The 27,838-nt window shown below is 47.4% G+C and overlaps 3 protein-coding genes across 19 annotated transcripts in view; 1 reads left to right on the top strand and 2 right to left on the bottom strand.

Moving 5' to 3' along the window:
• PC (pyruvate carboxylase) overlaps positions 1–3,710 on the top strand; it is a 100,309-nt gene extending 96,599 nt beyond the window's left edge. For all 10 annotated transcript variants that reach the window (XM_012757600.3, XM_012757594.3, XM_012757597.3 and 7 more), the window contains 8 exons: positions 277–433; positions 1,012–1,252; positions 1,351–1,600; positions 1,807–2,051; positions 2,136–2,315; positions 2,385–2,633; positions 2,865–3,005; positions 3,087–3,710. In XM_012757600.3, coding sequence (XP_012613054.1) covers positions 277–433; positions 1,012–1,252; positions 1,351–1,600; positions 1,807–2,051; positions 2,136–2,315; positions 2,385–2,633; positions 2,865–3,005; positions 3,087–3,335 — 1,712 coding nt within the window. In that variant the 3' untranslated portion in view covers positions 3,336–3,710. The remainder of the gene's footprint in view (positions 1–276; positions 434–1,011; positions 1,253–1,350; positions 1,601–1,806; positions 2,052–2,135; positions 2,316–2,384; positions 2,634–2,864; positions 3,006–3,086) is intronic.
• A 2,361-nt stretch (positions 3,711–6,071) lies between these two features.
• On the bottom strand, positions 6,072–9,351 carry RCE1 (Ras converting CAAX endopeptidase 1). Of its 2 annotated transcripts, none has more exons than XM_012757525.3 (8): positions 9,135–9,351; positions 8,902–9,004; positions 8,727–8,810; positions 8,396–8,474; positions 7,583–7,750; positions 7,385–7,456; positions 7,054–7,116; positions 6,072–6,745 (listed from the first exon to the last, which is right to left on the bottom strand). In XM_012757525.3, the coding sequence occupies exons 1-8, from the start codon at positions 9,317–9,319 to the stop codon at positions 6,510–6,512; spliced, it is 990 nt and encodes a 329-aa protein (XP_012612979.1). In that variant the 5' UTR covers positions 9,320–9,351; the 3' UTR covers positions 6,072–6,509. The 2 variants fall into 2 exon arrangements, with proteins under 2 accessions (XP_012612979.1, XP_012612980.1); XM_012757526.2 differs by having other exon boundaries at positions 8,727–8,806; positions 9,135–9,334.
• Positions 9,352–9,425: 74 nt separating this feature from the next.
• Positions 9,426–27,838, bottom strand: part of TOP6BL (TOP6B like initiator of meiotic double strand breaks) — an 87,903-nt gene continuing 69,490 nt past the window's right edge. For 6 of the 7 annotated variants that reach the window (XM_076001658.1, XM_076001663.1, XM_076001659.1 and 3 more), the window contains 4 exons: positions 26,492–26,590; positions 13,351–13,429; positions 9,661–9,881; positions 9,426–9,575 (listed from right to left, as the gene is read on the bottom strand). In XM_076001658.1, the coding sequence (XP_075857773.1) occupies positions 9,510–9,575; positions 9,661–9,881; positions 13,351–13,429; positions 26,492–26,590 (465 nt within the window). In that variant the 3' untranslated portion in view covers positions 9,426–9,509. The remainder of the gene's footprint in view (positions 9,576–9,660; positions 9,882–13,350; positions 13,430–26,491; positions 26,591–27,838) is intronic. The other variant, XM_076001660.1, reaches the window with a different exon arrangement.

Raw genomic sequence — 27,838 nt, 5'->3', positions numbered from 1 at the left:
CTACAGAGCTGAGACCAGGCGCTGGGTGGGAGGCCCAGGGTCAGGGAGGAGGTGCCAGCCTGTTAGCTCATTGGAGCACAGAACTGGAGGGAAGAGGACGTGGGGGCTGTAAAGGGAGCGCAGAGAGGACACAAATGAGCCTGGTCCACCCGGGGGATCAGCAAAGGGAAAAACCTGTGGGGGTCAGAGCTGGGAGCACAAGGCACCCTGAAGGTGAAGCTCAGGTGGGTCCCCAGGACATGTGGAGCTGATCTGGGCCTCTCGGTCCCTGTGCAGGAGCCACGTTTGATGTTGCCATGCGCTTCCTGTATGAGTGCCCCTGGCGGCGGCTGCAGGAGCTCCGGGAGCTCATCCCCAACATCCCATTCCAGATGCTGCTGCGGGGGGCCAATGCCGTGGGCTACACCAATTACCCCGACAATGTGGTCTTCAAGTGAGCCTGGGCTGGGGTGGGCAGACACTGCGAGGTGTGGCCCTGTGGGTACCAGGCCACATCGCAGTGGCCTGCACTCCCCACAGTGGGCTCAAAACCATCTTTCTGTGGTGACACTCGGCAGGGGTTGCTGTTTGGACATGTTAGCAAGTGATTTGTAGCTGCAGAACCAGAAGGTTCTAGATTACCCTGTTTCACCCATGGGGCAGTCGAGGCCCCGAGAGGGCAGATGACTTGTCCTAGGCCACTTGGTACAGAACTGGGATTAGAACCCTGGCCTCAGGACTCCTCACTGAGTCCTCTCCCGCAGCGCCACTCCTTTACAGAGCGAATCCCCAGCCAGACCTCCAGGCCCGGGCAGACGCTAACTACGCTGCACGTGGCCTGCACAGGACCCCACTCTGCCCAGTGCAGGCTGCCCTGGAAAAGGCCTTGTCCACGCTCCTGTGTCCAGCCTCGCCCCGCCTATGGATGCCAGACCCCCAGATCTCATTCCCCAGGGGCAGCAGGGCAGGCCAGGAAAGCACGTGCAGGGGACAGCGTGTGGGACTCAGCCCTGGGCTCTCGCACCCACTCAGGTTCTGTGAGGTGGCCAAGGAGAACGGCATGGACGTCTTCCGGATCTTTGACTCTCTCAACTACCTGCCCAACATGCTGCTGGGCATGGAGGCAGCAGGCAGCGCGGGAGGCGTGGTGGAGGCTGCCATCTCATACACGGGGGATGTGGCGGACCCCAGCCGCACCAAGTACTCACTGCAGTACTACATGGGCTTGGCTGAAGAGCTGGTGCGAGCTGGCACCCACATCCTGTGCATCAAGGTGCTGGAGCACTTGTCCATCTCTGCCCCGCCACGTACTCCCCCCGAGGGCACTCACCATGCCCCCTCTTGACCATCTCCTCTCTGCCCACCCCCCAGGACATGGCAGGGCTGCTGAAGCCAGCAGCCTGCACCATGCTGGTCAGCTCCCTCCGGGACCGCTTCCCTGACCTTCCGCTGCACATCCACACCCACGACACATCAGGGGCAGGCGTGGCAGCCATGCTGGCCTGTGCCCAGGCTGGGGCTGATGTGGTGGATGTGGCAGCCGACTCCATGTCCGGGATGACCTCACAGCCCAGCATGGGGGCCCTGGTGGCCTGTACCCGAGGGACTCCCCTGGATACAGGTAGGAAGAGCAACAGCTCACAACCATGCCCATGTCAAGGCTACGGCCGCCATTGCTGTCAGTAGACAGGTTTACCTAGAATCCAGACACCCTACCATGGCCTTGCCACCACCTATCACCTGAGTCTGAGGTGGGGCCTGAGCCAGCCCTGGGTCTGGTAGTGCCACGTGCTCCTGAGCCCTCCCCTGATGCTGGCCTCCCTGCAGAGGTGCCCCTGGAGCGAGTGTTTGACTACAGCGAGTACTGGGAGGGGGCTCGGGGACTGTACGCTGCCTTTGACTGCACGGCCACCATGAAGTCTGGCAACTCGGATGTATATGAGAATGAGATCCCAGGGGGCCAGTATACCAACCTGCACTTCCAGGCCCACAGCATGGGGCTTGGCTCCAAGTTCAAGGAGGTCAAGAAGGCCTATGTGGAGGCCAACCAGATGCTGGGCGACCTCATCAAGGTGAGCCAGGCCCCGTCTCCTACCTGACGCAGGGGCCTCCATTAGGTGCCTGGCAGCCTAACCAGCAGGGGTCCTTCTCCTTAGGTGACGCCCTCCTCCAAGATCGTGGGGGACCTGGCCCAGTTTATGGTACAGAACGGGTTGAGCCGGGCAGAGGCTGAAGCTAAGGCAGAAGAGCTGTCCTTCCCCCGCTCAGTGGTGGAGTTCCTGCAGGGCTACATTGGCGTCCCCCATGGGGGTTTCCCTGAGCCCCTTCGCTCCAAGGTAGGAAAGGCCCAGCATTATGGGGGTTGGGTGCCGGAATCAGGCCTCACCCTCTGCTTTGCTCCCCAGGTGCTGAAGGACCTGCCCAGGTTGGAGGGACGGCCCGGAGCCTCCCTCCCGCCCCTTGACCTGCAGTCCCTGGAGAAGGAGCTGATAGATCGGCACGGGGAGGAGGTGACCCCAGAGGATGTGCTCTCAGCAGCCATGTACCCTGACGTCTTTGCCCACTTTAAGGACTTCACTGCCACCTTTGGCCCCCTGGATAGTCTTAATACCCGCCTCTTCCTGCAGGGACCCAAAATTGCAGAGGAGTTTGAGGTCAGTGGCTCTGGTGTTGCCCACACTCTACTCCTGGCCCCAGAGTGCCAGACTTTGGCTTGGCTATCCCCCAGCCTAGCACACTTGGGGAGCAGAAAAAACCCTTGAGACCAAGTTACCTTCACAAGTGAAGAGCCAAGACGCAGGGTGGGGGACTGCCCTGTGGCCAGGTCAGTGGGCTACTCTCCCCAGACCTGCCCCCAGCTCTGAGCCTCCAAGCCCTTCTTCCAGGTGGAGCTGGAGCGGGGCAAGACGCTGCACATCAAAGCCCTGGCTGTGAGCGACTTGAACCGGGCCGGCCAGAGGCAGGTGTTCTTTGAGCTCAACGGGCAGCTGCGGTCCATCCTGGTCAAGGACACCCAAGCCATGAAGGTGCGGCTCCCCCAGGGCCAGCCAGGTGGTGGGGATGGGCTAGCCCCGCTGTGCCTCATGCCTGCTCTGTCCCGTCTGCAGGAGATGCACTTCCACCCCAAGGCCCTGAAGGATGTGAAGGGCCAGATTGGGGCACCCATGCCTGGGAAGGTGATAGACATCAAGGTGGCAGCAGGAGCCAAGGTGACCAAGGGGCAGCCCCTGTGTGTGCTCAGTGCTATGAAGATGGAGACTGTGGTGACCTCACCCATGGAGGGCACTGTCCGCAAGGTCCACGTGACCAAGGACATGACACTAGAAGGTGACGACCTCATCCTGGAGATTGAGTGATCTTGCCCCAAGACCGGAAGCCTGGCCATCGCCACCCCAAGCCTTCAACAAAGCTGTGCTACCAGGGCAGGCCCAGACCAGCCAGTGCTTGCGGGCAGGAGGGCCTGGCCCTGGAGGTCCTGTCCTTAGCTGGACAGGAGAGAAGCCACCTGCAGAGGTCCATTCCCTCCAGCCATCTGTCCTTTCCCTATGGGTGGACAGTTGCTCACACATTCATCTCTTGCCAAATAGGAGTCTCATGCTCACTGGAGACAACAGGTGGTCCTTGGAACTGGGGGGTGGGTAGGGGTTCTACTTCCTGGAGGGGGGAGAGCAGAGATCTAAGTTCCAGGTCCTAGAAAATTCGCTTAATAAAACTGGCTTTCCCTCGCCTTCCATGCTGGGTCCTGTGCAACTCACCTCGCCCCAGCCCATGGCACTCAGCAGGGAGGGCAGGTTATATCTTCTTCCTTAGAGGGTAGCAAAGATGACAGGGCCCTGTTTAAGACACTGTTGAGTGCCTACTATACATAACACCCCAAATAGGACTACTGTGTTTCCCCGAAAATAAGACAGGGTCTTATATTTATTTTTCCTCAAGAAGACACCCTACGGCTTATATTCAGAGGATATGTTATTTTTTTTAGGTATGGTACAACCATCTACATTTATTCAAATATAGGCCGGGCGCGGTGGCTCAGGCCTGTAATCCTCGCATTCTGGGAGGCCAAGGCGGGTGGATCCCTCAAGGTCAGGAGTTTGAAACCAGCCTAAGCGAGACCCCGCTTAGGCACTCACTCTAGCCTGGGCAACAAAGCGAGACTCAGTCTCAAAAAAAAAAAAACATAGGTAAGTCATCGTCTTCTGGAACATCATCATAGTAAAATGGCAGCCACAGCTTTCCTTCTTTCCCCTGGGGACACACAATACCTAAAGCGGAGCATCCTGCTCCTCACTTCACTGAGGAGAGACTTTCCCCTCAAAGCCTCAGCTTGCATCACCACAGGATGGCCGGGACCTGACAGGGGGAGCTGACCTTGTTGGTGGGGCCACCAGCACCTTTCCGGTCACCTCTGGGATAGTGGCTGTCACCAGTGGGCAGATGAGAAGGGCTGCTCATCTTCTTTCCTGCTCCGAGACAAATTGCACGGGTTGTGCAGATGCGCTGCGTAGCCACGCTCATCACTAGGTCTTATTTTCGGGGTGGGGCTTCTATTGCACAGATGCTTAGAAATCCTGCTAGGGCTTATTTATGGGTAGGTCTTATTTTTGGGGAAACACGGTAGCTATTTCGGGGATTGGAGCCAAGTTGTGACATCTATTAACTCAGGGAATCAACCTTCATCCATCTTGTGGACACAGAAACCAGGTGACAGGAAAGTTAAATAATTTGTCTAGGACTCCACAGCTATTAAGAAGAGGCAGAGAGGGATGAAACCCAGGCTGCAGGCAGACTCCCTGCCCAGCCTTCTAAAATCTAGGGCCAACCTCTCACCTCCAGCTAGTTCAGGAGTAAATACAAACAGAGCCACCTTCTGGGCAGTGGTGAAACCTTTGGGAGTGATGACTTGGCAGAAGTTACTCTGAGCGCTCTGGCTGCGAGGGTGCTGGTAGGTTAGAAGGAGCACTGGATTGAGGGTCCCAGGTTCTCACCATGCCCATCCCTACAACTTGAGGGAATCCTGAGCCTCAGCTCTCTCCTGCTGCAGGGACAGTAACCCCACCTACAGCACCACCCTCCTCCCCACAGGCAAGGTGAGGTGTGGCCGGGGAGGGGAAAGGTGGTTGCTTAGCTGGGGGTGGGACTGGTGGTGTGAGGAAGGGAAGGGACACAACCCAGAACCCCAGACACAGGAAGATGCACATCCCTGGCACCCAGCGAGCCTACCTGCCCAGTGCTCTTGGGGTGCCAGTACCTAACCTCTAGAGTGGGCAAGTCGCCGCGGGCCCAGGCCTCGTCCTCTCTAGACCCTAAGATCCCAAATGTACCCTCTGCTCCCAACAGGCTGGGGGAGAGGAAAGCTGTCCAGGGAGGCAAGTGTGTGACGCTGCCCTTTAGATCCCTGTGAATGCGTTTCAGTCACAGCCAACCTGGGGGCATTGTGGAGAAGTAACCACCAGCCTCAAGAAAGGGGACTTGGGGCAACCTCCTCGAGTCTGGAATGGAACCTAAAAAAGGATAAAAATGTTTCAAGAATCAACTTTTTAAAAAAGCCCTGGGTAGGGGAATGAGAACCATTCTAAAAACGAGACCAATAGATACAACAGTAGGTTCTAAGCAAGAATCCTGAGCTGCCTATTGCTCAGCAGAGTCTCCCTCAGGGCTGCAACGCTGTTCTGAGCTCATCTGGGGGCAGAGGTCTGAGGGGGAGAAGCAGAAGAGCCTCTACTCCTGGGTCACTCGAAGTAGGTTCCTCTCCCATTTTGGACCTATTTCCTCGTGTGTAAAATGAGCTGTGTAGACTGTGGAAGTCCTGCTGGAGGCCTCAGGCAGAAGACACAGGCTGGAGGTTCCACCACTGGGGTCAGGGCCATGGCTCCCACTCCCTGGCTCTGTAGCCAAGGCACAGGCCCCAGGATGAACTGGGCTCACGCCTGGTACTGCAGTCCCCGGCCCAGGAAGGAGGAAGTCATAAGCCCATGACAGCCAGAGACCCATGTTCAAGGTCGCTGGGGCAGGTGGTGGGCACAATCCCAAGAACTGCCTGGAGTCCTAACACAAGACCCCAAATATAGACTGACTCCCAAAGATCCAAGGCCATGTTACCCAAGTTAAATCTCTTTAATATCCCAATACAAAGTCCTGATGCAAAAAGATAATGAGAAAACCCTGGGAAGTTGTTGGGGGAGGGGGTTTATAAATAAAACCCCCCCAGCAGCTTTTCAGAGGCAGAGGGGGGCAGAGGAGCTGAGAGAAGCAGCAGTCCAAAGTGAGGAAGGGCATGTGTGGCTCCTGGGACCTGCCCCTTGTCCCCTCACTCCAAGCTGTTCCTCAATCCCCTTTTAAGAGGGGCTGCACCCTTTGGATATCTGCTCCTTTCTCTGGTCCCTGGGATTCAACTAGCTCTGGCTTCAATCCCCTACAAAAATTCCTGAGATCTCGGGACCCCAGCCAGCCCCTCCCCTGCAGTACCCCTTGTGGGGAGGGGCTCGGGGGCCTGTGAGAGTTCATAGGAGTGTACACAGGAGCATAGGTCAGGAGCACAGGGGAGCCTTTGTGTCTCCTGTCCGCTCCAAAAGCACACAAAGGGGAAGGCTGCCATAGAGCTTGGGGTCCGTGAGGGGCTGCAGCAGAAGTAGGAAGAGTCCCACGCCCAGTGCATAGCCTGCCAGCAGGGGCCGCCTCTGTGGGTGCTCCAGGGCCGCACATACGGCAGGGAAGCCCATGTAATTGCAGAAGGAGTGGCAGAGAACTGGCCCGATCAGGTGTCCTGGGGAGGGGAGACAGAGCAGCTCATGGAGCAGCCCTACCCCCTCCTCGGGCCCTTCTAGTGCAAGTGACCCTCATCTCCTGAAACAGGAGATCAGCACCCCACCCGCCATGCCCATCCGCCCACATACCACAGCTCTGTTGCTTCCCACCTCTCAGACCTCACCAGGCTGAGGGCCCTGGCTCGGCCTGTATCAAGGACTGTAGTGGAAGAACTTGTCATGCCTAGAACAAACAGTCTTCCCATTCTCCCACCCACTCCTGTGGGCCCCTGAGCACCCGGGGACCCACAAGAGACTGAGGACGAACCTGTGCGGATGAAGAGGAAAGCAGTGTAGGCACCGAAGACAGCTGTGTAGGAGAACTGGAACGCTGGAGACGGGAGGCTGCGAGTGACCACACCTGCACACCCTTCCTGCCCCAGCACTGCACACCCATCAGCCAGAGACCATCCCCTTCCCCCTGGGGCAATGGCTGCCTGCCCACCACCTACAGCTGCTCTCTGCACCCCAACTCCCATGGTCAGTAGCCCCGCCAACACCACAGCCCGCTCTTCCCAATTCTTTCTCCAGAGTGCCTGTCAGAGACACCTGCACACACACTAGCCAGGACTGCCCCAGGCAAGTTCTCCAGGACTCACCCGCAGACAAGAAGATGCTCCCTACACTGCTCTGGCGGAAACGCAGCTGCTCAATAATGTGGTGAAAATGAGCTGGGAGGAAAGTGAGAACCATGTCACATGCCTCCTGGCCTTTCCTCTAGGCCCACTCCTCACCACAAGCCCCAATCTTAGCTCTCACACTGAGAACATCTTAGCAGGACCAAGTTGGCGACTCACCCACTCCAAAGAAGAGTGGGCAGGTGAACACAGCAGGGCCCAGGCCTGTGCATGGTGCTAACATGGGCAACATACAGGCTCGGAACACCAGCTCCTCTGTCAGGGGTGCGATCACTTGGTTCCGCAGCCAACGCATATCTGTGAGGCAGCGGGCCCAGGAGCGAGGGGCTGGAAAAGGGATTCAGGATAAGCAGTGACTGACTAGCTGTGGAACAATGAGACATAGCTTCATAAGGATCCCTCTCCAATGATTTTACCCTGGGGAAACTCGGGCACAAATATTCTTGAGAACTGGGTTGGAGGGCGGGAGCAGTCAAACTTTGTTCATTAGACCCAGCATAAAGCACTTTTTTTAAGAGACTGGGGTCTCGCTGGCCTTAAGTGATACTCCTGCCTCAGCCTCCCAAGTTGCTGGAATTACTGGTGTGAGCCACTGCACCTGGCTACAAAACAATGTCTTAAGACAACTGAAAGTATGGCGTTAGAAGTTGAGGTCAGGTATCCTGGCAGTAAAGAGACATCAAAATCTAACCAAGACCAGCTCCAGTTTGGAGAGGCAGGGGGCATTGCTTTCTGATCCACACCAAGTACTGCTGGGGGTCCCCAGGGGTCACCTTGGACATCAAGAACCAACTCTTAAAGGCTACTGGGCTCTATGTTCCCATTTTAGTGATGAGGAAACATACCCAGAGATGACAGCTCATGTCTCATGTCCAGATTACACCATAAGCCCACTGATTCCCTTTCCCCATTGTCCCAGACTTTGACCCTTGTCCCAGACTACCTACTTTCCCCTCAGCTTGAAGGACTCACCCAGTGCAACTTTCAGCCCATCTGCTAGGTCACAGGGACAATCCATAGAAAGCTGCATCAGTGGGCCCAGGAAAAGGATCTGGGATCAGAAAAACAGGAGATCAAAGGAAAGACTTCCATCACAGTCCACTGCCCTTGGCCAGCCTTGTGAGACTTCAAGCTTCGTTTCTCAGCAAGGATTTCCAACCCAAGAATACCTGAGGGCCCCGGAGCCGTATCACAATCCCTGTCTCCCATCAGCGGAAAACCATCACATCAAGATAAGGAAGGCCACGAAAAGCGCATGATGCTAACAACAAAGGCCAGAGGAGGACAAAGCGGGAGCACTCACCATGGTCAGGAGCAGGGGCAGCAGTGCTGCCGGGAAAATGCCCTCCAGCCTGAAGCCCATCAGGGTGAGCAGGGATGTGCCTGGCTGAGCCACAGGAAAGGAGGCATCAGTCTTGCTCCCTCCCCCCAAGACCCCGAGCTCTCTCCAGGTGCCCTCTGCCCCGCCTCCCTCGCACCTGGATGCCCGTGAGTTCCCTCCAGAGCAGCACGCAGAGGGGCGAGAGACTGGACACCACCAGGACACTGGTGAAGCGCCGCTTGATGACAGCGGGGTGGTCCCTGAGGAGGAGCAGTAAGTTCAGGGGGCCCGCGGCCGCCTGTCAGTGCGGCCCCGCCCCCGGCTCGCCCGAGCTCCGCCCCAGCCCCGCCTCTCGGGGGCGCGGGATCCGGCCGCGCGCAGCCCCCGCACCTGGGCAGCTCGCTCTTCCAGACGTAGAGGCTGCCCACGTAGGAGCAGGCGAGGCTGAGGCAGGAGAACACGGACACCCAGCAGCACAGCCCAGGGCCCGGGCCGCCCAGCGCCGCCGACTCGGGCTGCCGCTCCGGCCGCGACACCGACAGCAGGCGCAGCCCGTCCCCGCCCAGCGCCGCCATCGCGTCCGCACCCGCGGCGCGCACCAGTGACGTGGCCCCGCGGAAGCGCGGGTGACGCCGGGCGGCGCGTGGCCCCGCCCCGCCCCCGACACGCAAGCGCACGCGGTGGCGCGGAGCAGCTTTATTGAACGACGCGCTACAGCAGCCGCCGGCAGCCTGGAGGCGGCGGGACTCGCGGGAGGGGACCGGCTCAGGGCTCAGGGCTGGGACTCAGCCACTCCGACAGGTTGGAGACCTCCTGCAGCCACAGCGCGTCCTGCGGGAGCAAAGGGGGCCGGGGTGAGGCCCTCGGCAGCGGCCTGGCGCCCGCCCGCCCTTCCCTCCCGGCCTCGCCGCGTTACCTCCAGACCACTCCCGGGACTCACGCCCGGCGCCGGGGCCGTGCCGTGGGTCGCGCGGGCCTCCCCTCCGCTAGGGGTGAGGCAGGCCGCGGTGGGCTCCGGGCGGCGCGGGGCGGCTTCCGACGGGCTCGGGGCCCCAGCATAGCGGAGAGTTCGCGTCTTCTCGCCCTGGCGGAGGCGGCCCCTCATGGGCCTCTTGTTTTCCGCTGGCCCGCTGGTCTCTAGGAGAAGACAAGCCCGCTTCATCTTAGTCCCACGGTACTAGAAAGACCCCTGGGGGCAGGGGCAACCTGGGAGAAAGGGCACCGAGGGAGTGGCTCCTCCGTCCGCACCCCTGTCGTCAGGTCCTGTCCACATCAAACCCTGCAGCTCTAGGGCCTTTAGGAGCAGGGAGGCTGCAGAATGGCTCCAGGGCCTCCCTGCCCCCACAGCAGAGCCTGGGAAGGGACATCCATCTGGTATCGTACGGAGCCCTCAGTTGAGGGCTCACGCCACTCATTCACGTTCCACAAGCATTCTCCCTGGAGTCTGCCCAAGCTCCTTCCTCTCGCCTGTGATCCCCACCCCTGCCCAAGTCGGCCTCACCTCTCTCCCTTTGTTGCTCGAGTTACTTTGAGCAGTACCCATAGGCAGCTTTCCTACACTCAAGTGATGCACGTGTGCAAGTTAAGGGATAGATTCTTCCTGCGCAGGTCCTGGGAATGTAGCTCAGAGAAGCTCAGGTACCAGGAGGGGCACAGACGTGTGTACAAAGCGAAGAGAGATTTCCCTGAGGAGATACCTGAGCTGGGTTTCGAGGAATAAAGAGAAACATGCCAGACAAGAGAAAGAAAAGGAATTCCTTGCTGAAAATTATGCACATAAACTTTATGCAGTCATAAAGGCATAAAACAACATCCTACATAAAAAACAAAGTTGGGGGATCCTGGGAGATGAATCTGAAAGGGTTAATAGGAATCAGAGAAGGCTAAGAAACAAGAGTTTTATCTGTAGGAAGTAGGAAGCCAGTGAAGGGTTTTAAGCACTGCAGAGAGAGTTAATTTTGTATTTTACAAAGATCATTTTGTCAAAGTTGTGGCTTCCATCAGATTTGAGGCAGGAAACCTTGAGAGCCTAGGAGAGTGAAGGCATCACCAGGAGTGATGCAGTTTTAGAATCTACAGGGAAGCAAGTGCCCTGGGTTAGGGAGAGAATGAGAGAAGAAGAAAGGGAGATAGGATGCATGCAGCTTGGGTTGTTTTGTTTTTTTAATGGGGTCACCCAGGCTGGAGTCCAGGGGCACTATCATTGCTCACTGCATCCTCCAACTCACGGGATCAAGCAGTCCTCTTGCCTCAGGCTCCTGTCTTAGCCTCCCAAGTATGTGGGACTACAGGCATGCACTACTACCCCTGGCTCTGCAGCTTGCATTTTTAAGAACCCTGGTTGAGATAGGATGGAGACAGATTGAGGATACATGGAGGAAGTTCAAGGTCATAGGAGATTTTCTTTTGAAGAAATGGGAAATAGACTTGCTGAGGGAAAAGAACCTGGAGGAGAGCCAAAGGTAAAGAAGTGATAACTGATACAAGCAGGTCCTGAGAAAACAGGAAGAATAATGCTACCCTAAGCCTTAGAGAGGACCAGTCCCCACACTAATAAGGTTCTGCAGTGGGAGGAATCCAAGGTGGGTGAGTTTACTGAGAAAAGAGATGAGTAAGTGTGAAGTGGGAGGCTAAGTCAGGAGCAGAGGTGGGGTAGATTTTTAAAAGAATGGGGTAGCCACTGAGGAGACAGGGCCCGGAAGACAAGGGAAAGGACTGGCAAACCAATGGCTCCTCAGTGAATGGACCATGGATGGGTGGTGGCATCAACACAGTGTTCTGGTGATTTTCTTCAGTAGAGCTGCCCATGTGGGGCATAAGATGGATGCCAGTTAGAACTGCAGGTTTATAGGGCAGAACAGCCCAAGCTGTCTGCCAGGAGGTTCCATCTAGATTTTGAGGCTCACGTTGCACAGTGGAGAAAGCATGGGCTGTGGAGGCTGGCAGCAGGCTGAAACTCAGCTATTCCTGCTATGCGCTGTGGGTGTCTCATTTGTGAGGACCAGTGCTGCTCACTCCACAAGGTCACTATAAGGACTAAATGACATAAGGTCTGTGGGAAAGCCCAGCATCTCCCAGGGTCTACAGAAGGTGCTGAATTAAATGTTAATTTTCTTCCTTATAGGGGGAGGTACTTATTCTTTTGTCTCTCCTCACTGCATAAAGACTGACTTGTATGTGGTATGGTATACTTCCATTTTTAAAAACATCCAAATCTAAATTTTTTTTTTTTTTTTGAGGCAGAGTCTCACTCTGTTGCCCGGGCTAGAGTGAGTGCCGTGGCATCAGCCTCACTCACAGCAACCTCAAACTCCTGGGCTCAAGTGATCTTCCTGCCTCAGCCTCCCGAGTAGCTAGGACTACAGGCATGCGCCACCACGCCCGGCTAATTTTTTCTAAATATATTACTTGGCCAATTAATTTCTTTCTATTTATAGTAGAGATGGGGTCTTGCTCTTGCTCAGGCTGGTGAACTCCTGACCTCAAGCAATCCTCCCGCCTCGGCCTCCCATAGTGCTAGGATTACAGGCATGAGCCACCTCGCCAGGCCCAAATCTAAATTTTAAAAAGTAGATTCTTTGCTTTATACGAGCCTTCACTGCAGGATTCCTTTCAGTAGCAACAGCTCCGCAACCTTTAAAATGTGGTTCGACTGACAGAATGATTCAGGAACACATCTTAGGCCCAAGCATAAACAATATGCAGCACGGTGTTTTTATGACCCTGGAAAGGGGGATGCACCAACAAAGCACAGGTGCTCAAGTCACAATCCCCAACTTCCCTCAAGCCCAGATGCTATTTTGTCCAAAGGACTCAGGACCTACAGGAGGACACCCCTGCTAATGTGGCTCTTCCCAAGACAGAGCAGATTTGAATTCTGGCTCTGTCATTTCCTGGCTTGTGGCTGTAGGTAAGCTTATTGACATCCCTGGGCCTCAGTTTTCTCCTCTGTGAAATGAGAATAACAATAGTACCTATACCTCAAAGGACTGTTTTGAGAACTGAGCATTAATACATTTTAAAAGCTTAGGATAGGGCCTGGCTCACTATCACTTAGGATAGGGCACTCACCAGTGATGGTGAGAGCTCCTGTCACCCTCCTGCTGTTTATGTGTTGCAGGGGCACGTGTGGAGAACGGACTTCAGTATAATGGCCATCACACCACACACACTGATACTTCCCCATGATACATATCAAAGTTGAGATGGTGCTGTACCCAGGAGCAGCCTCTAGAGCCCAAAACAGTCGTAACCAAAACGGGGAGATGCAGTGTCAGGGGAGAAGCAGTGTCAACACTAATGATCAAGAGAAGATGTGAAGGAACCTACTGGATTCATGGCCCAGAATCTACTTGTCCACCCATAACCGCCCCATCATGTGCAGCTATCTGTAACCGCACAAGCTGTACCAGAAATCTCTAGTCATGTCATATTGTCTTTGGGAAGGGAGGGAATTCCTGCTGCGGCCTGGAAGACCCCCAGTGGCAGCAGGAACCAACCAAGTCACAGAAGGACAATGCTGCAGTGGAATAGTTTGAAAGTTGATGTCATGTTTTTTACTTTTCCAGCTTCAGTCCAGGGCTCACCTGAAAAGCTAAAACCTTACCTGCAAGGAGCACCGGGTTGCTGTTTTCACGTGCATCCTCAGTGCTCTGCGCTGAATCCTTTTTCTCTGGGGTCAGCTGCTAAAAAAAAATTAGAAGTTCTAAGACAGTTTTGCAGGAACATTAATGAGCCCTAGTGAATCAGGAGTGTGCCTGGTAGCTTCATTAACCTCATGGGGCTGTCCTTCCTCACCTGGAATTCCCTCTTTAACTGTCCGGACTCATGAATCCCCCCACTCAGCCTCCAGCCTCAAGGCTTCCTTCTTACGTGGAGCCTTCTGCAGCTCACTCTGGCCACTCCCGGCATATCATGTGAACTCTAGTCACTTATTCTGTAGTCATCTGCAGCTGTGTCAGCCCTGCCACACTAGCTGTTTCAGTTTAGGCAGTTACTAAAACTAGAACTGCATCCTTCCAGCCCCTCTTTTGTCTTTTCAAGAATACAAATGTATCAAAATAGATATCCTCTTCATAAAAATTAAAAACTTGTACTTTAAAGGACACTGTGACAAAAGTGAAAAGTCAACCTACAAGAATGGGAGAAAATATTTGCAAATTATATCTGTTAAGGTAATTTTATCCAGAATAAAGAACTCATAACTCAATAATAACACCCAGTTATAGAATGGACAAAGAATTCGGGTTTTTAAAAAATTTTATTTATTTATTTTTTGAGACAGCGTCTTACTCTGTTGCCTGGGCTAGAGTGCTGTGGCGTCAGCCTAGCTCACAGCAACCTCAAACTCCTGGGCTCAAGCAATCCTTCTGCCTCAGCCTCCCAAGTAGCTGGGACTTCAGGCACATGCCACCATGCGTGGCTAATTTTTTCTATATATGTTTAGTTGTCCAGCTCATTTCTTTCTATTTTTAGTAGAGACAGGGTCTTGCTCTTGCCTAGGCTAGTCTTGAACTCCTGACCTCAAGCGATCCTCCTGCCTCGGCCTCCCAGAGTGCTAGAATTACAGGCATAAGCCACCATGCCCAGCCGAGAGAAAACATTTTTTTAATACTTCCACTTGTAAAATCTCATGTGATAAACCTTTCTCCTATCTTGAAATTAATCTTGCCAAGGAACTCCCCACATTGAGATATAAAGCCCTGAGTCCTATGGAACCCTTGTACACCCTTGATTCATCATCTGATCCTGCAGATGAGACACTCCTATCTTTAGGGTACACACCTCCTTGGATTTATCGCTTTATGGGATATTTAATTCTAGTTTAAGCCTTGGGAAACACCTAGAAAACTACCTCCTTGTTACTGTTCCTGCTCATTCTGGGTTTAAGTTCTCAGTCCCTTCACACATCTGTGATACTTAAGTCCTAGAGCAGCGGTCCCCAACCTTTTTGGCACCAGGGACTGGTTTCATGGAAGACAGTTTTTCCACAGACCTGAGGATGGGGGTGGAAATGGTGAGTGATGGGCAGTGGCTGTAAATACAGATTAAGCTTCACCTGCTTAGCTGCCACTCACCTGCTGTGCAGTTGGGTTCCTAACAGGCCATGGACTGGTACCAGTCCAAAGGCCCTGGGGTTGGAGACCACAGCCCTAGAGTACTATCTTGTTCACTCCTTCCTTGGCCCACTGTCTCTGTTCCAACACCCAGACTTAAAATCTCTACTTCTGGCTGTGTGTGGTGGTATACACGTATAGTTTCAACTACCCGGGAGGCTGAGGCAGGAGGATCACTGGGCTGGAGTGCTGTGGCATCAGCCTAGCTCACAGCAACCTCAAACTCCTGAGCTCAAGTGATCCTTCTGCCTCAGCCTCCCAAGTAGCTGGGACTTCAGGCACATGCCACCATGTCTGGCTAATTTTTTCTATATATATTTAGTTGTCCACCTCATAAGTTTGAGGCTATGGTGTGCTATGATTGCACCTGCCAACAGCCATGCACTTTAGCCTTGGCAACATAGCAAAACCCCAATCTCTTGAAAAACAACAACAAATAGGCCAGGCACAGTGGCTCATGCCTATAATTGCAGCACTTTGGAAGGCTTAGGTGGGAGGATTGATTAAGGCCAGGAGTTTGAGACCAGTCTGAGCCACACAGTGGGAACCTATCTCTACAAAAATTAGCCAGGCACATGGTGGTGTATGTCTGCAGTCCCAGCTACTTGAGAGGCTGATTTGGAAGGACCATTTGAGTCCGGGAGCTTAAGGCTGCAACAGTGAGCTAGATCACATCACTGCATTCCACCTGGGAGACAGAAGGAGACTATCTCTAAAAAAAGAAACTCCATTCCTGTACAACCTTTCCCTGAATAAATTCTATAAAACTCGAAATACATGTTCTTTCATTTCTCAACAAACTATATAATAGCTATAGATCGCTTTATTCTCTATTAACCAAGAGGTCAGCGATTCTACCTTTCCTGTTTAGAAATGGAAACTGAGGGAATGGCCCAGAGGTCATCCTTGATCTTGTAGTTTTACATGGAGCCACTGGGTGCCACTCTTGTGCCACTAACAAGTTACTTAATAACTACATGGCCATTACCAGAGGGAAACATGATCTTGAGTGGAAGCACAGTTTCTACTCAAGGCCCTGGATCACTCATCTTCCCTGGGCGTAGGCCCGGGTACTATATAGCAACAAAATCCTATATGGTAACAGTGTTAGGTTTCAGAGCGAAGAGATCTCTGTATAAATCCTAGCCTTGAACTTACTGGCTATGGGAGACTGGGCAAATGATGAAAGTTCGTTAACCAGTTTTCTCATCTATATATAAAATGAAAAGACTAAGACCCAACTCATAATATCTTTGTGGAGGTTAAAGTGGAAATCTTGGCACAGATTAGTAATGCTACTTCCTTCCAAGACCCATGTCTACTGGTAAGACCTTGAGTTCAGTAGCCATCTGCCAAGTTAACTGGGCTATGTATGCATGGCCCTAAGGCTATGAGCTGTCATAGCAAAAGAGTAGGGTAAAAGAGGTCAGATCATTTCTTTCTGAGAAATGACTGGATATCAGAGAGGCCCAAGCAAAAAGACTTCATAGGCTAAAACACTCCTAGATCCCAAGGAGTCTCTGTCCATATATCCCAGATCCTATAATAATGGCACATGCCTTACCCTGAACCTATCCGTGGAAAGCTGAAGATGTGGATGGCTGTGGTGAATTGAACCCCCATCCATATGTCCCAGTCCTAACCCCCAGAACCTGTGAATGTGAGCTTATTTGGGAAAAGAATCACATTTGCAGTGTAATTAAGGATCTCAAGATGGGATCATCCTGGAATTACAGTGGGCCCTGAATCCAATGACAGTAGTACTTATAAGAGAAAGGCAGAGGGAGATTGGACAGAGGGGGAAAGCTATGTGAAGATGGAGATAGACATTAGAGTTATACAAGCCATGAGCCAAGGAACACCTTCTACCAGAAGCTAAAAGACACAAGAATGGATACTCCCTCAGAGCCTCTAGAGGGAAGCTGGCCCTACCAATACCATGATTTGGACTTCTGGACTCCAGAACTGGAAAAGAATAAATTTTGGTTGTTTTTAAGCCATCAAGTTTATGATAATTTCTTACAGCATTCTTAGGAAACTGATACAATGAGTTTTAGTTCTATTTGCTCAAGGTATGGGCAGCAGCTCTCCAAGTTGGAGGGAAACTGGTAAGAATACTTGTGGTGAACCAGCTGAAAGGAAAAGCAAACACATTCCTAGGAAGGTGTCTCCTAGAAGGTACATATAAGCCGGGAAAAAAGGTGTGGCGAGGGGGGCATTTATAGGGGTTTACTGCCGCTCTATGCCTTTCTAGCTACACTGAAGAGGAAGATGGGCAACTCCATGAGATGCCATGATTCCTGGGTGCCTAAACTTCCCCATCTAATCAGGCAAGCAGCAGATGGGGGGGGGGTTATGCAGAGGAAGTGCTAAAGGCCTTGTTAGTCGTTCTCTCAGAAACAGTGTTCATAATTTTTTATAAAAACTACTGAGATACAATTGACATACAGTAAACTACATATATAATCCATATATAATACAATTTTATAAGTTCTGCCATGTAGCATTGCCACAATCAAGTTAATGAACACATCCAACATCCTCAAAAAGCTTCCTGCTGCCCTTTATGATCATTCCCTCCAATTCTCCCACCTCTCATCCTCAAGCAACCACTAACCTGTAACTATAGGTTATTTAGCATTTTATAGAATTTTATATAAAAGCAATCAAATAGAATGTACTCTTTTATTTATTTCTGGATTTCTTCACTGAGGTCAGCTCTTGAGAGATTCATCCATGTCATTTGTGTGAATAAGCAGTTCATTCCTTTTATTGCTGAGCAGTGTTGCAATATTTGGAAATAACCACAATTTGTTGTAGTTTACCTGTTGACTGACACTGGGTTGTTTCCAGTTTTTGGCTACAACAAATAAAGGTGCCCAGGAACGTTAGTGTACAAGTCTTTGTGTGGACATATGCTTTCATTTCTCTTGGGTAAATACCTAGGAGTGCAAAATCTAGGTCATATGATAGGTGTATATTTAACTTTTTAAGGAACTGCCACACTGTTTTCCAAAGTGGTTGTATCATTTTCATCCCCACAAGCTGCGTATGTGAATTCCAGTTCCTCCACATCCTTGTCAACACTTGGTATGGTCACTCTTTTTATTTCAACTGGATGTGAAATGGTATCTCATTGTGGTTTTTTGTTTTTTTTTGAGACAGAGTCTCACTTTTGTTGCCCAGGCTAGAGTGAGTGCCGTGGCGTCAGCCTAGCTCACAGCAACCTCAAACTCCTGGGCTCAAGTGATCCTCCTGCCTCAGCCTCCCGAGTAGCTGGGACTACATGCCTGTAGTCCCATGCCCGGCTAATTTTTTGTATATATACTTTTAGTTGGTCAATTAATTTCTTTCTATTTTTAGTAGAGACGGGGTCTCGCTCAGGCTGGTTTCGAACTCACAACCTCGAGCAATCCGCCCGCCTCGGCCTCCCAGAGTGCTAGGGTTACAGGCGTGAGCCACCACACCCGGCCTTCATTGTGGTTTTTATTTTCATTTTCCTAATGACTAATGATGTTGAGCAGCTTTCCTGTATGTCATTTTTGTATCTGTATTTTCTTTTCTGAAATGTGTGTTCAAATCTTTTTGCCCATTTAAAAAATTGGGTTGTTTTCTTATTAATGCGTTTTGAGAGTTCTTTATACAATCTGGATGCTGTGGTAATAATTTAACTAAAAATTCAATTTCCTTAATAGATACAGAGCTATCAGGTATATAGAAGTATTTCTTATGCCGGGCGCAGTGGTTCACACCTGTAATCCTAGCACTCTGGGAGGCTGAGGCAGGAGGATCACTCAAGGTCATGAGTTTGAGGCCAGCCTGAGCAAGAGCGAGACCCTGTCTCTACTAAATATACAAAGAAATTAACTGACCAACTAAAAATATATAGAAAAAATTAGCCAGGCACAGTGGCGCGTGCCTGTAGTCCCAGCTACTAGGGAGGCTGAGGCAGAAGGACTGCTTGAGCCCAGGAGATTGAGGTTGCTGTGAGCTAGGCTGATGCCACGGCACTCTAGCCCGCGCAACACAGTGAGCCTCTGTCTCAAAAATAAAAAAAGAAGTATTTCTTCTTCTTGAGTGAACCTTTTAAATCCATATCTCTTAAGGAATTTATCATCTAAATTGTCAACTTACTGCAATAAAGTTGTACATAATATCCCTGATAATCTTTTTAATATCTGATGCCATTGCTCTAATTTCTGATAGTGGCGATTTGGACCCTCTTTTTTTATTCTGAACATTTAGTCTGGCTAAATGTTTATCAATTTTGCTATTCTTCTCAGTGAACCACCTTTTAGTTTCTTTTATTCTTTTTATTTATTTATTTAGTCTATTTTTTTGTTTATTTTCCCTAGATTTTATTTTCATTGCCACTCTGATCCAAGTCCCAGGTTTCATTGATGTTTCTCCATTGTTTTTCTGTTTTGTATTTTACTGACTTCTACTCTGATTTTATTTTTTCATTTCTTCTGTTTAATTTGTGTTTAATTTGCTCTTATTCCAGTTTAAGTTGGAAGGTGATGCCATTGATTTGAGACTTTTTTCTTTTCTAACACAGGCATTGCCCCCTCTCAGTGTAACATTGGCTACATCCCACAGATTTTGATAATTTGCATTTCTATTTAATTATTTCTAATTTCCTTTTTAATTTTGTGTTTAATCCATGGATTATTTATAAGTGTCATTTAGTTTCAAAATATTTTAGAATTTTCTAGATATGTTATTGATTTTACTTTAATGATTCTACTATGTTTAAAAACATACTTTGTATGACTTGGATCCTTTTAAATTTATTGAGACATTTAATGGCTTAGAATATGGTTTATTTTGCTAAAAGTACCTTGTGTACTTAAAAATAATGTATATTCTTCTGTGGTTGAACAGGCTGTTTTTATAAATGTCTGGTCAAATTGACTGATAGCATTGTTCAAGACTTTTACAAACTTACTGATTTTCTTTCTTCTTGTCCTATCAGTTATTAGGAAAACAACACTGAAATGAAAAATTGTGGATTTGTCTATTTCCCTTTACAGTTCTATTATTTTTGTGTCATGTATTTTAAAGCTCTCTTAAAAGGTGCATGAATGTTTAAGACTACTGTCTTCATGATGAATTCATCATTATTATGAAATGACCCTCTTTATCCCTGGTAATATTATTTGCTCTAAAATGTACTTTGTCTGATATTAATATAGCTTTCCCAACTCTATTAGTATAAACATGGCATATCTTTTCCCATCCTTTTAGTTTTTATTTTTTCTTTTTATTTAAAGTGAGATTCTTGTAGACTGCATAATTGGTTCTTGCTTCTTTATCCACTCTAACAATCCCTGCCTTTTAATTGAGTTGTTTAGACCATTTACATTTTTTTGTTTTTTGAGACAAGAGTCTCACTGTCACCCAGGCTAGAGTGCAGTGACGTCATTACAGCTCACTGCAACCTCAAACCCCCGAGCTCAAGCAATCCTCCTGCCTCAGCTTCCCAAGTAGCTACGACTACCGGCATGCACTACCTGGCTAATTATTTTATTTTTTTGTAGAGACGGGCTCTCACTCTTGCTCCGGCTGATCTCGAACTCCTGGGCTCAAGTAAAGCAGTCTTCCTGCCTCGGCCTCCCAAAGTGCTAGGATTACAGGTCTGAGCAACCTCACCCAGCTGGACCATTTATTTACATTTAATGGATAATTGATATGACGACGTTTAAATATATCATCTTTTTTGTTTGTTTTTGTAGACATGGGGTCGCACTATGTTGCCCAGGTTGGTCTCAAACTCCCGGCCTCAAGCAAATATATCACTTTGATACTTGTTTTCTGTTTATCTCATCTGTTCTTTGTTCCCTTTACTTCATTTTCGCCTTCTTTAGGTTGAATATTTTTTATGATTCTATTGTATCTTCTTTCTTGGCTTATTAGTTATAACTCCTTGTGTTATTATATTTTTTTTCTTTTGAGACAGAGTCTCACTCTGTTGCCCAGGCTAGAGTGCTGTGGCGTCAGCCTAGCTCACAGCAACCTCAAACTCCTGGGCTCAGGCAATCTTCCTGCCTCAGCCTCCTGAGTAGCTGGGACTACAAGCATGTGCCACCATGCTTGGCTAATTTTTTCTATATATTTTTAGTTGGCCAATTAATTTCTTTCTATTTTTAGTAGAGATGGGGTCTCGCTCTTGCTCAGGCTTGTTTTGAACTCCTGACCTGGAGCAATCCTCTCACCTCAGCCTCCCAGAGTGCTAGGATTACAGGCGTGAGCCACTGCGCCTAGCCTCTTCTTGTGTTATTTTAATGGTTCTTTTTATTTTTAACTTATCAGTCTATCTTCAAGTAATATTATATCACTCTACATATACTGTAAGACCTTACAATAATACATTTCCATTTCTTTCCTCCTGGTCTTTTTGTTATTGTTGTCATACATTTTTTTTTTCTTTTTTTTATTTTTTTCACTTCTGGCGTATTTGGCTATGTTGTCATACATTTTACTTCTACACAGGTCATAAACCTTACAATACATTGTTACTATTTTACTTTAAAAAGTCAATTATGTTTTAAAGGGATTTAAATAACAAGAAAAAAATATTTCTATTTATCCATGTAGTTACCATTTCCAGTACTCTTCATTCCTTTGTGTAGATACAAGTTTCTATCTGGTATCACTTTACTTTCTGCTTTAAGAATTTCCTTTACATTTCTTATCTGCTGATAATTAATTCTTTCATATTTTGTATGTTAGAAAAATATCTTTTTTTTTTTTTTTTTTTTGAGACAGGGTCTTGCTCTATCACCCCGGGTAGAGTATAATGGCATAGTCATAGCTCGCTGCAGTCTCAAACTCCTCAAGTAATCTTCCTGCCTTAGCCTCCCAAGTAGCTGGGACTACAGGCGTGCATTACCATGCCCAGCTAATTTTCTTTTTCTTTCTTTTTTTTTTTTTTGTTGAGATGGGGTCACACTGTGTTGCTTAGGCTGGTCTCAAATTCTTGGCCTCCAGCAATCCTCCTGTCTTGGCCTCCTAAAATGCTGGGATTATAAGCATGAGCACCTACACCTGGCCTCATCTTTGTTTTAAAGATATTTTGCTGGGTAAACATTTCTAGGCTAAGAGTTGGTTTTCTCTCTCCAATACTGTAAAGATTTTGCTCCATTTTCTTCTAGCCTATACTGTTTCCAACAAGAAATCTGCTCTAATCCTTATCTTTGTTTCCTTGTACATAACTTGGGTTTTTCCCCTTCTGTCTGTGTTTAAGCTTTCCTCTTTACCACTGGTTTTAACCATTTTAATTATGTGCCTTGGTGTAGCTTTCTTTATGTTTCTTGGGCTTGGAGCTAATTGAGGTTATTAGATCTATAGGTTTACAGAGTTCATAAAATCTGGAAAAACTTCAGCCATCATTTCTTCAAACATACTTTCTGTTCCCCATCCCCCCTTTCTCATTTAGATTGTCGAATTACATACATATTAGGCTACTTGAAATTTCCCCATAGCTCACTGATACTCTATTATATATTTACTTTAGTTGTTTTCTAATCTCTGTGTTTCATTTAGGATAGTTTCTATTGCTATGTATTTTTCCTTAAGTGTCTAATATGCCTTTATTACTATTCATTATACGTTTCATCTTAGACATTGTATTTTTCATTTCTAAAAGTTTATTTGGTGGGTCTTTTTTATTTATTTATTTTTTTTTGAGACAGAGTCTCGCTTTGTTGCCTAGGCTAGAGTGAGTGCCGTGGCGTCAGCCTAGCTCACAGCAACCTCAATCACCTGGGCTCAAGCAATCCTCCTGCCTCAGCCTCCCGAGTAGCTGGGACTACAGGCATGCGCCACCATGCCCGGCTAATTTTTTCTATATATATTAGTTGGCCAATTAATTTCTTTCTATTTATAGTAGAGACGGGGTCTCGCTCTTGTTCAGGCTAGTTTCGAACTCCTGACCTTGAGCAATCCGCCCACCTCCGCCTCCCAGAGTGCTAGGATTACAGGCATAAGCCACCGCGCCCGGCCGGGTCTTTTTTATTTTTAAGAGATGGAGTCTCACTATGTTGCCCATGCTGGCTTTGAACTCCTGAGTTCAAGTGATTCTCCCACCTCAGTGTCCTAAATAGCTGGGACTACAGGCATGCACCACCGCACCCAGCTATTTTGGGTATTTTTTTATACTTTCCACATCTCTATTCAATCTTTCCTCTTGCTTCCTGAATACATGGAATACAGTTATAATAATAACTGTTTTTATGGGGGCAATGTATTAGCTTCACTTAAAAGGAAACTCTTATAAATGATAGTCAAGTGCCATCTAGATCTTAAGGAGCTCCCATTTTCCGGCTCAGTCTATTGGAATAATATTAGGTTGTTTTTTTTTTCTTTATCCCCTTTTCACTGGGCCCTTCCAACACAATGAATGGAGATATCACTAATTTAAGCAGCCCATCAGTGACTACCATAAGACTGTTTAGTAAGGAATGCCTTCCCATCATATTTTAGCCAGAACAAGTGGCTATATCCCTTGCAGGAAGCACTGCAGTGAATGTGTCTGTCAATGTCAACAGCTTACCTTAGACTACTGCAAAAGATAAGCTAATTGAATGACTTGAAAGTATCTTCCACTGGTCAGATGGTAAACTTTATTCAGTATTATTTACATTAAAAGTTGTACTTGATTGCAGTCTGTGAGGTTTGAGCATTCATATATAGGCCTTGGCAAGCCTATTTTTGTGATATGGCAGCAGAGATAGAACACTATGCATTAAAAAGCACTTTTTTTGATGATAAATTTAATCCCTCACCCCAAGAAGAAAGTTGAGTAAGTTGTGTTATCTGTGTCATCAACTTATTCTAGTAGCTCAGTGTTCACTCTTGTTATCTGCATATCTTCTGAAAAGAAATAGCTGTTATTAATGCCTTTTTGTTTTCCACTAAGTGTACATACGCTACTGAATATGTGTAGGAGTTTTATGTTTACCATTTGAGTCTTGCAACACTAAAGATATTCTGAGTATCAGTCGTGATGGTAATTTCTCTTTAAAAGATCCTTAAATGGAACATTGTTTTTGAGATCAAACTCCCCACCTTCACAAAAATGGCCAAACTGCAATAAATATTATGGTATATCAAAAATAATAACAACATTCAAGGCCAGGAGTTTGAGAACAGCCTGAGACCCCATCTCTACAAAAAACAGAAAAATTAGCTGGACATAGTCCCAGCTACTGAACTAAGAGACCCTGAGGCAGGGGAATGGTTTGAGTCCAGGAGTTTGAGGTTGCAGTGAGCTATGATGCCGCTGCTGCACTCTAGCCCTAGGCAACAGAGCAAGAGCCTATCTATAAAAAAAGAAAAAAATAACAATAACTGTTTTAATGTCTTTGTCTACTATCTGTTGTATCAGTTCTGGATTAGTTATGATTAAGTTTTTTCTTTATTTTTTTCCTGCTTCTTAGTAAGCCTGTTAATTTTTTTTTTTTTTTTTTTTTGAGACAGAGTCTCGCTTTGTTGCCCAGGCTAGAGTGAGTGCCGTGGCGTCAGCCTAGCTCACAGCAACCTCAAACTCCTGGGCTCGAGTGATCCTTCTGCCTCAGCCTCCCGGGTAGCTGGGACTACAGGCATGTGCCACCATGCCCAGCTAATTTTTATATATATATATATCAGTTGGCCAATTAATTTCTTTCTATTTATAGTAGAGACGGGGTCTCGCTCTTGCTCAGGCTGGTTTTGAACTCCTGACCTTGAGCAATCCGCCCGCCTCGGCCTCCCAAGAGCTAGGATTACAGGCGTGAGCCACAGCGCCCGGCCCGCCTGTTAATTTTTGATTGGAAGAAAGGCACTGTGAATATTATCTTGGTGGGTGCTGGATATTTTTATATTCCTATAAAAAATTTTGAACTTTGTCCTGTGATGCTGTTGAATTACTTGAAATAGTTTGATCCTTATTGATCTTGCTTCTGTTTTTAAGCTTTATTAGATAAAACCAGAGGAGTGTTTATTGTAGGTTAATTTTTTCTCCATTCCCAAGGCAAGACTCTTCTTAGTTTTCTACCTAATGCTCCATAAATTATGAGGGTGTTTTTCCACTGAAGATAGGAACAGTCACTATTCCTGGCCCTATATAAGCTCCACATATTGTTCCCTCTAATATGAATGGCTCTTTACTGGGATAATTTCTCCACATGAATGATCTGATCAGTTATCAACTGAATAGTAGAAGGGTCGGACCCTCTGCAGACATCCAGAATTCTCAGTGTAGCTCTCTCCTCTTTGGTACCCTGCTCTGAAAACTTTAGCTGCCCTGGTATCCCTGGATTCCTCAGCTCCACCTATTTAACTTAGGGAGACCACCAAACTTTGCCTAGATTCCTTCTCCCTGTTCCATAGTCTCCGTACTTTGTCTAGACAAAGAGCCATTGTTGAATCTGGATTTTCTTTTTTAATTTTAGGCAGGAGGGTATATCTGGTCCCTGTTATTCCATTGTGGCCAGAAGCCACTGTATGATTATTTCATCCTTAATCTCTCATTTACTCATCCTATACTTTAGTTCCAGATAAGTCAATCCTACAGACTGGAGCTAAGAGAGCTAGAAAAGTGGGCTTCAGTTACACCACTACTATCAGCTACACCTAGAATATGGAAATATCAGAATTTCCTAGCTATATTTCCCTCTACTCATTAGAGGAGACTACCACAAAACCAGCCAAAGCGATTTGACATCCTTAAAAGTAGAGACCCCATACCCATGTCAAATTCTGACTAAAAAGAATAAGTAAAAAAAAAAAAAAAAAAAAGTAGAGACCCCAGCTAATGAAAGTCTATTTGCCTTTGCTTTGTTGGTGTAAAAAAAGAAAGACTTTTTTTTTTGAAAAAAAAAAAGGAAACTTTAGATCTCCTACATCCAAAAAGGTGAACAGAAAAAAATGTATTTTTCATTAGTCAAAACTAAACATAAGAATCCTACCATATCACCCCATTATAATAGTAGCTATGTGCTTATTAGCACTTTACATAATCTTATTCAAAATTCATAACAATTATTTTTATTTAAGAGACAAGATCTCACTCTATTGCACAGGCTGAAGTGCAGTGACCCACTGCAACCTCAAATTTCTAAGCTCAAGTGATCCTCCTTTCTCATCCTCCCAAGTATATAGGACTACAGGTGTGTGCCACCACATCCAGCTGATTTTTAAAATAATTTTTTATAGAGACAAGGTCTTGCTATGTTGCCCAGGCTGGCCTCAAACTCTTGGCCTTAAGCAATTTTCCTCTCTCAGCCTCCCAAAGTGCTGGGATTATAGGCATGAGCTACCATGCCTAGCCTCACAATGATCATTTTAAATATGTCTCATTCCTATTTTACTGATAAAGAAACTGAGGCTTAAAAAGATTAAGTAACTACCACAATAATGCCAACAACTAGTTAGTGACAAAATGGAATTCAGGCAATGTTTAACCATGCCCTTAACCTCTATGTAATACTATGTTCTATAAAGTTTTTTTGAACCACAGACTTCCTTACTGAAAGGCTAACCTCAGATCATGCAGTCTGAAACACTGACACCTACTCACCCTGAATTCAGGATCCCCACATGGAAAATGGAAGGTTTCTACCAAATTACTACTTATTACTTTACACTTACCTGCTTCACCTCACATGAGCAGTGGTGAAGAAATCGGTGCTGGGTGATCTCATGAAATACTTTGTGCAGTTTGGTCCCAAACTCCTGTGTGTCAGCTGCCTACAATGAACCAGAAATGGAACATGCTGAGTTCTAGTACTAGAAAGCAAGGGAGAAGTATTCACAGAAGTTCATACAGGGAGAGGATGAGGCAGACTGGAAGGCAAACCACTGGTATTGCTCACATGGCATCAGAGGTTTCCTTTGTCTCTATGAGGGCAGGAGAGGCAGAAAGAAGGCCTGGGATACTGGGCGTGAGTTAGGTGGTTGTGGCCCCTGTATGTCTTCCCACTTGTATCACCTAAGCAAGATCCTTCAAACAAGGTCTTTGTTCTCCTGGCTCTGTAGGAGATAAATACTCCAGGGATCCATCTATTTAGAAGGGGTTATATAAACTACTCTTCTATAAAGCAAGTTTCCAAGAGAGCAGAGGTCCACTGAACAACTGAGGCTGATATGAGACCTTTTCCTCAGATAAGCCTTTTTAGGGAGGAGAGGGACAAAACACAGTTTGCACCCATAGGGAATGGGTCATAGCCTTCTACATTTTAAAACAGAATTGTAGGATATTAGAGTTAAAGGGGACCACAGAGTAATCACCTAATGCAACACAGTAATAATATAGATGAGAAAATTTAAATTCCAAAAGGAAAAGTGACTCTCCTAAGATCTCACAGCTATTTAGTACAAAAGTTAGGGCTTTAATGCATACCTTCAAATTCCCAATATAGAGTTCTTCTCTCTACTCTGTGCTAGCCACATGACCTGGAAAGGTGAAGCTAGGACAAAATGCACTAACTTATAAAGGTGTTAAACTCTTTGATTTATAATTCCATCTATAGAAATTTATTCTAGGAAATAATTCAAAAGAAGTTATCCTATATATCAAGGTATTGCTGAAGCACTATTTACATCAACAAAAAGACTGTAAACAACTTAAATGTCTTACAGAGGAATGACTTATTAAATTAGGTAAAAATACTATAGTGGAATATTAGTTAACTGAAATGAAATTCTAAAACTGTTGAAACAGGGAAAAATGTCAAATTATATAAGAAAATAGAACGTTTTGGTTATAATTATATATGGGATGAGCAAAAATTTTAAATGGTGATAAAATTTATTAGCTATTATTTCAAATTGTGTGTGTTATACTATCTTTCCAGAAAAAACAAAAGAAAAAAAAACTGAAGCAAGAGACATGGAACTAATGTGTTCCCCATTGATAATATTAATACCGGTTGGTCAGCACACATTCCTAAAAGGAAGAAAAGAAGCTAACATTGAGAACTTATACACCACACACTT

This window comes from Microcebus murinus, chromosome 4 (assembly GCF_040939455.1).
Source record: "Microcebus murinus isolate Inina chromosome 4, M.murinus_Inina_mat1.0, whole genome shotgun sequence".
In the NCBI taxonomy this organism is placed as follows: Eukaryota; Metazoa; Chordata; class Mammalia; order Primates; family Cheirogaleidae; genus Microcebus; species Microcebus murinus.
The sequence above is the reverse complement of the archived record's forward strand: the minus strand, read 5'-3'. Positions and strand labels throughout refer to the sequence as shown.

Coding starts and splice junctions, on each gene's coding strand:
- RCE1 (XM_012757525.3), bottom strand. CDS start 9,319: ATGGCGGCGCTGGGCGGGGACGGGCTGCGCCTGCTGTCGGTGTCGCGG. Junction 8,475..8,726: donor TGCCCCTGCTCCTGACCATG/GTGAGTGCTCCC, acceptor TTCTGATCCCAG/ATCCTTTTCCTGGGCCCACT. Junction 7,457..7,582: donor CCCACTCTTCTTTGGAGTGG/GTGAGTCGCCAA, acceptor CTTTCCTCCCAG/CTCATTTTCACCACATTATT.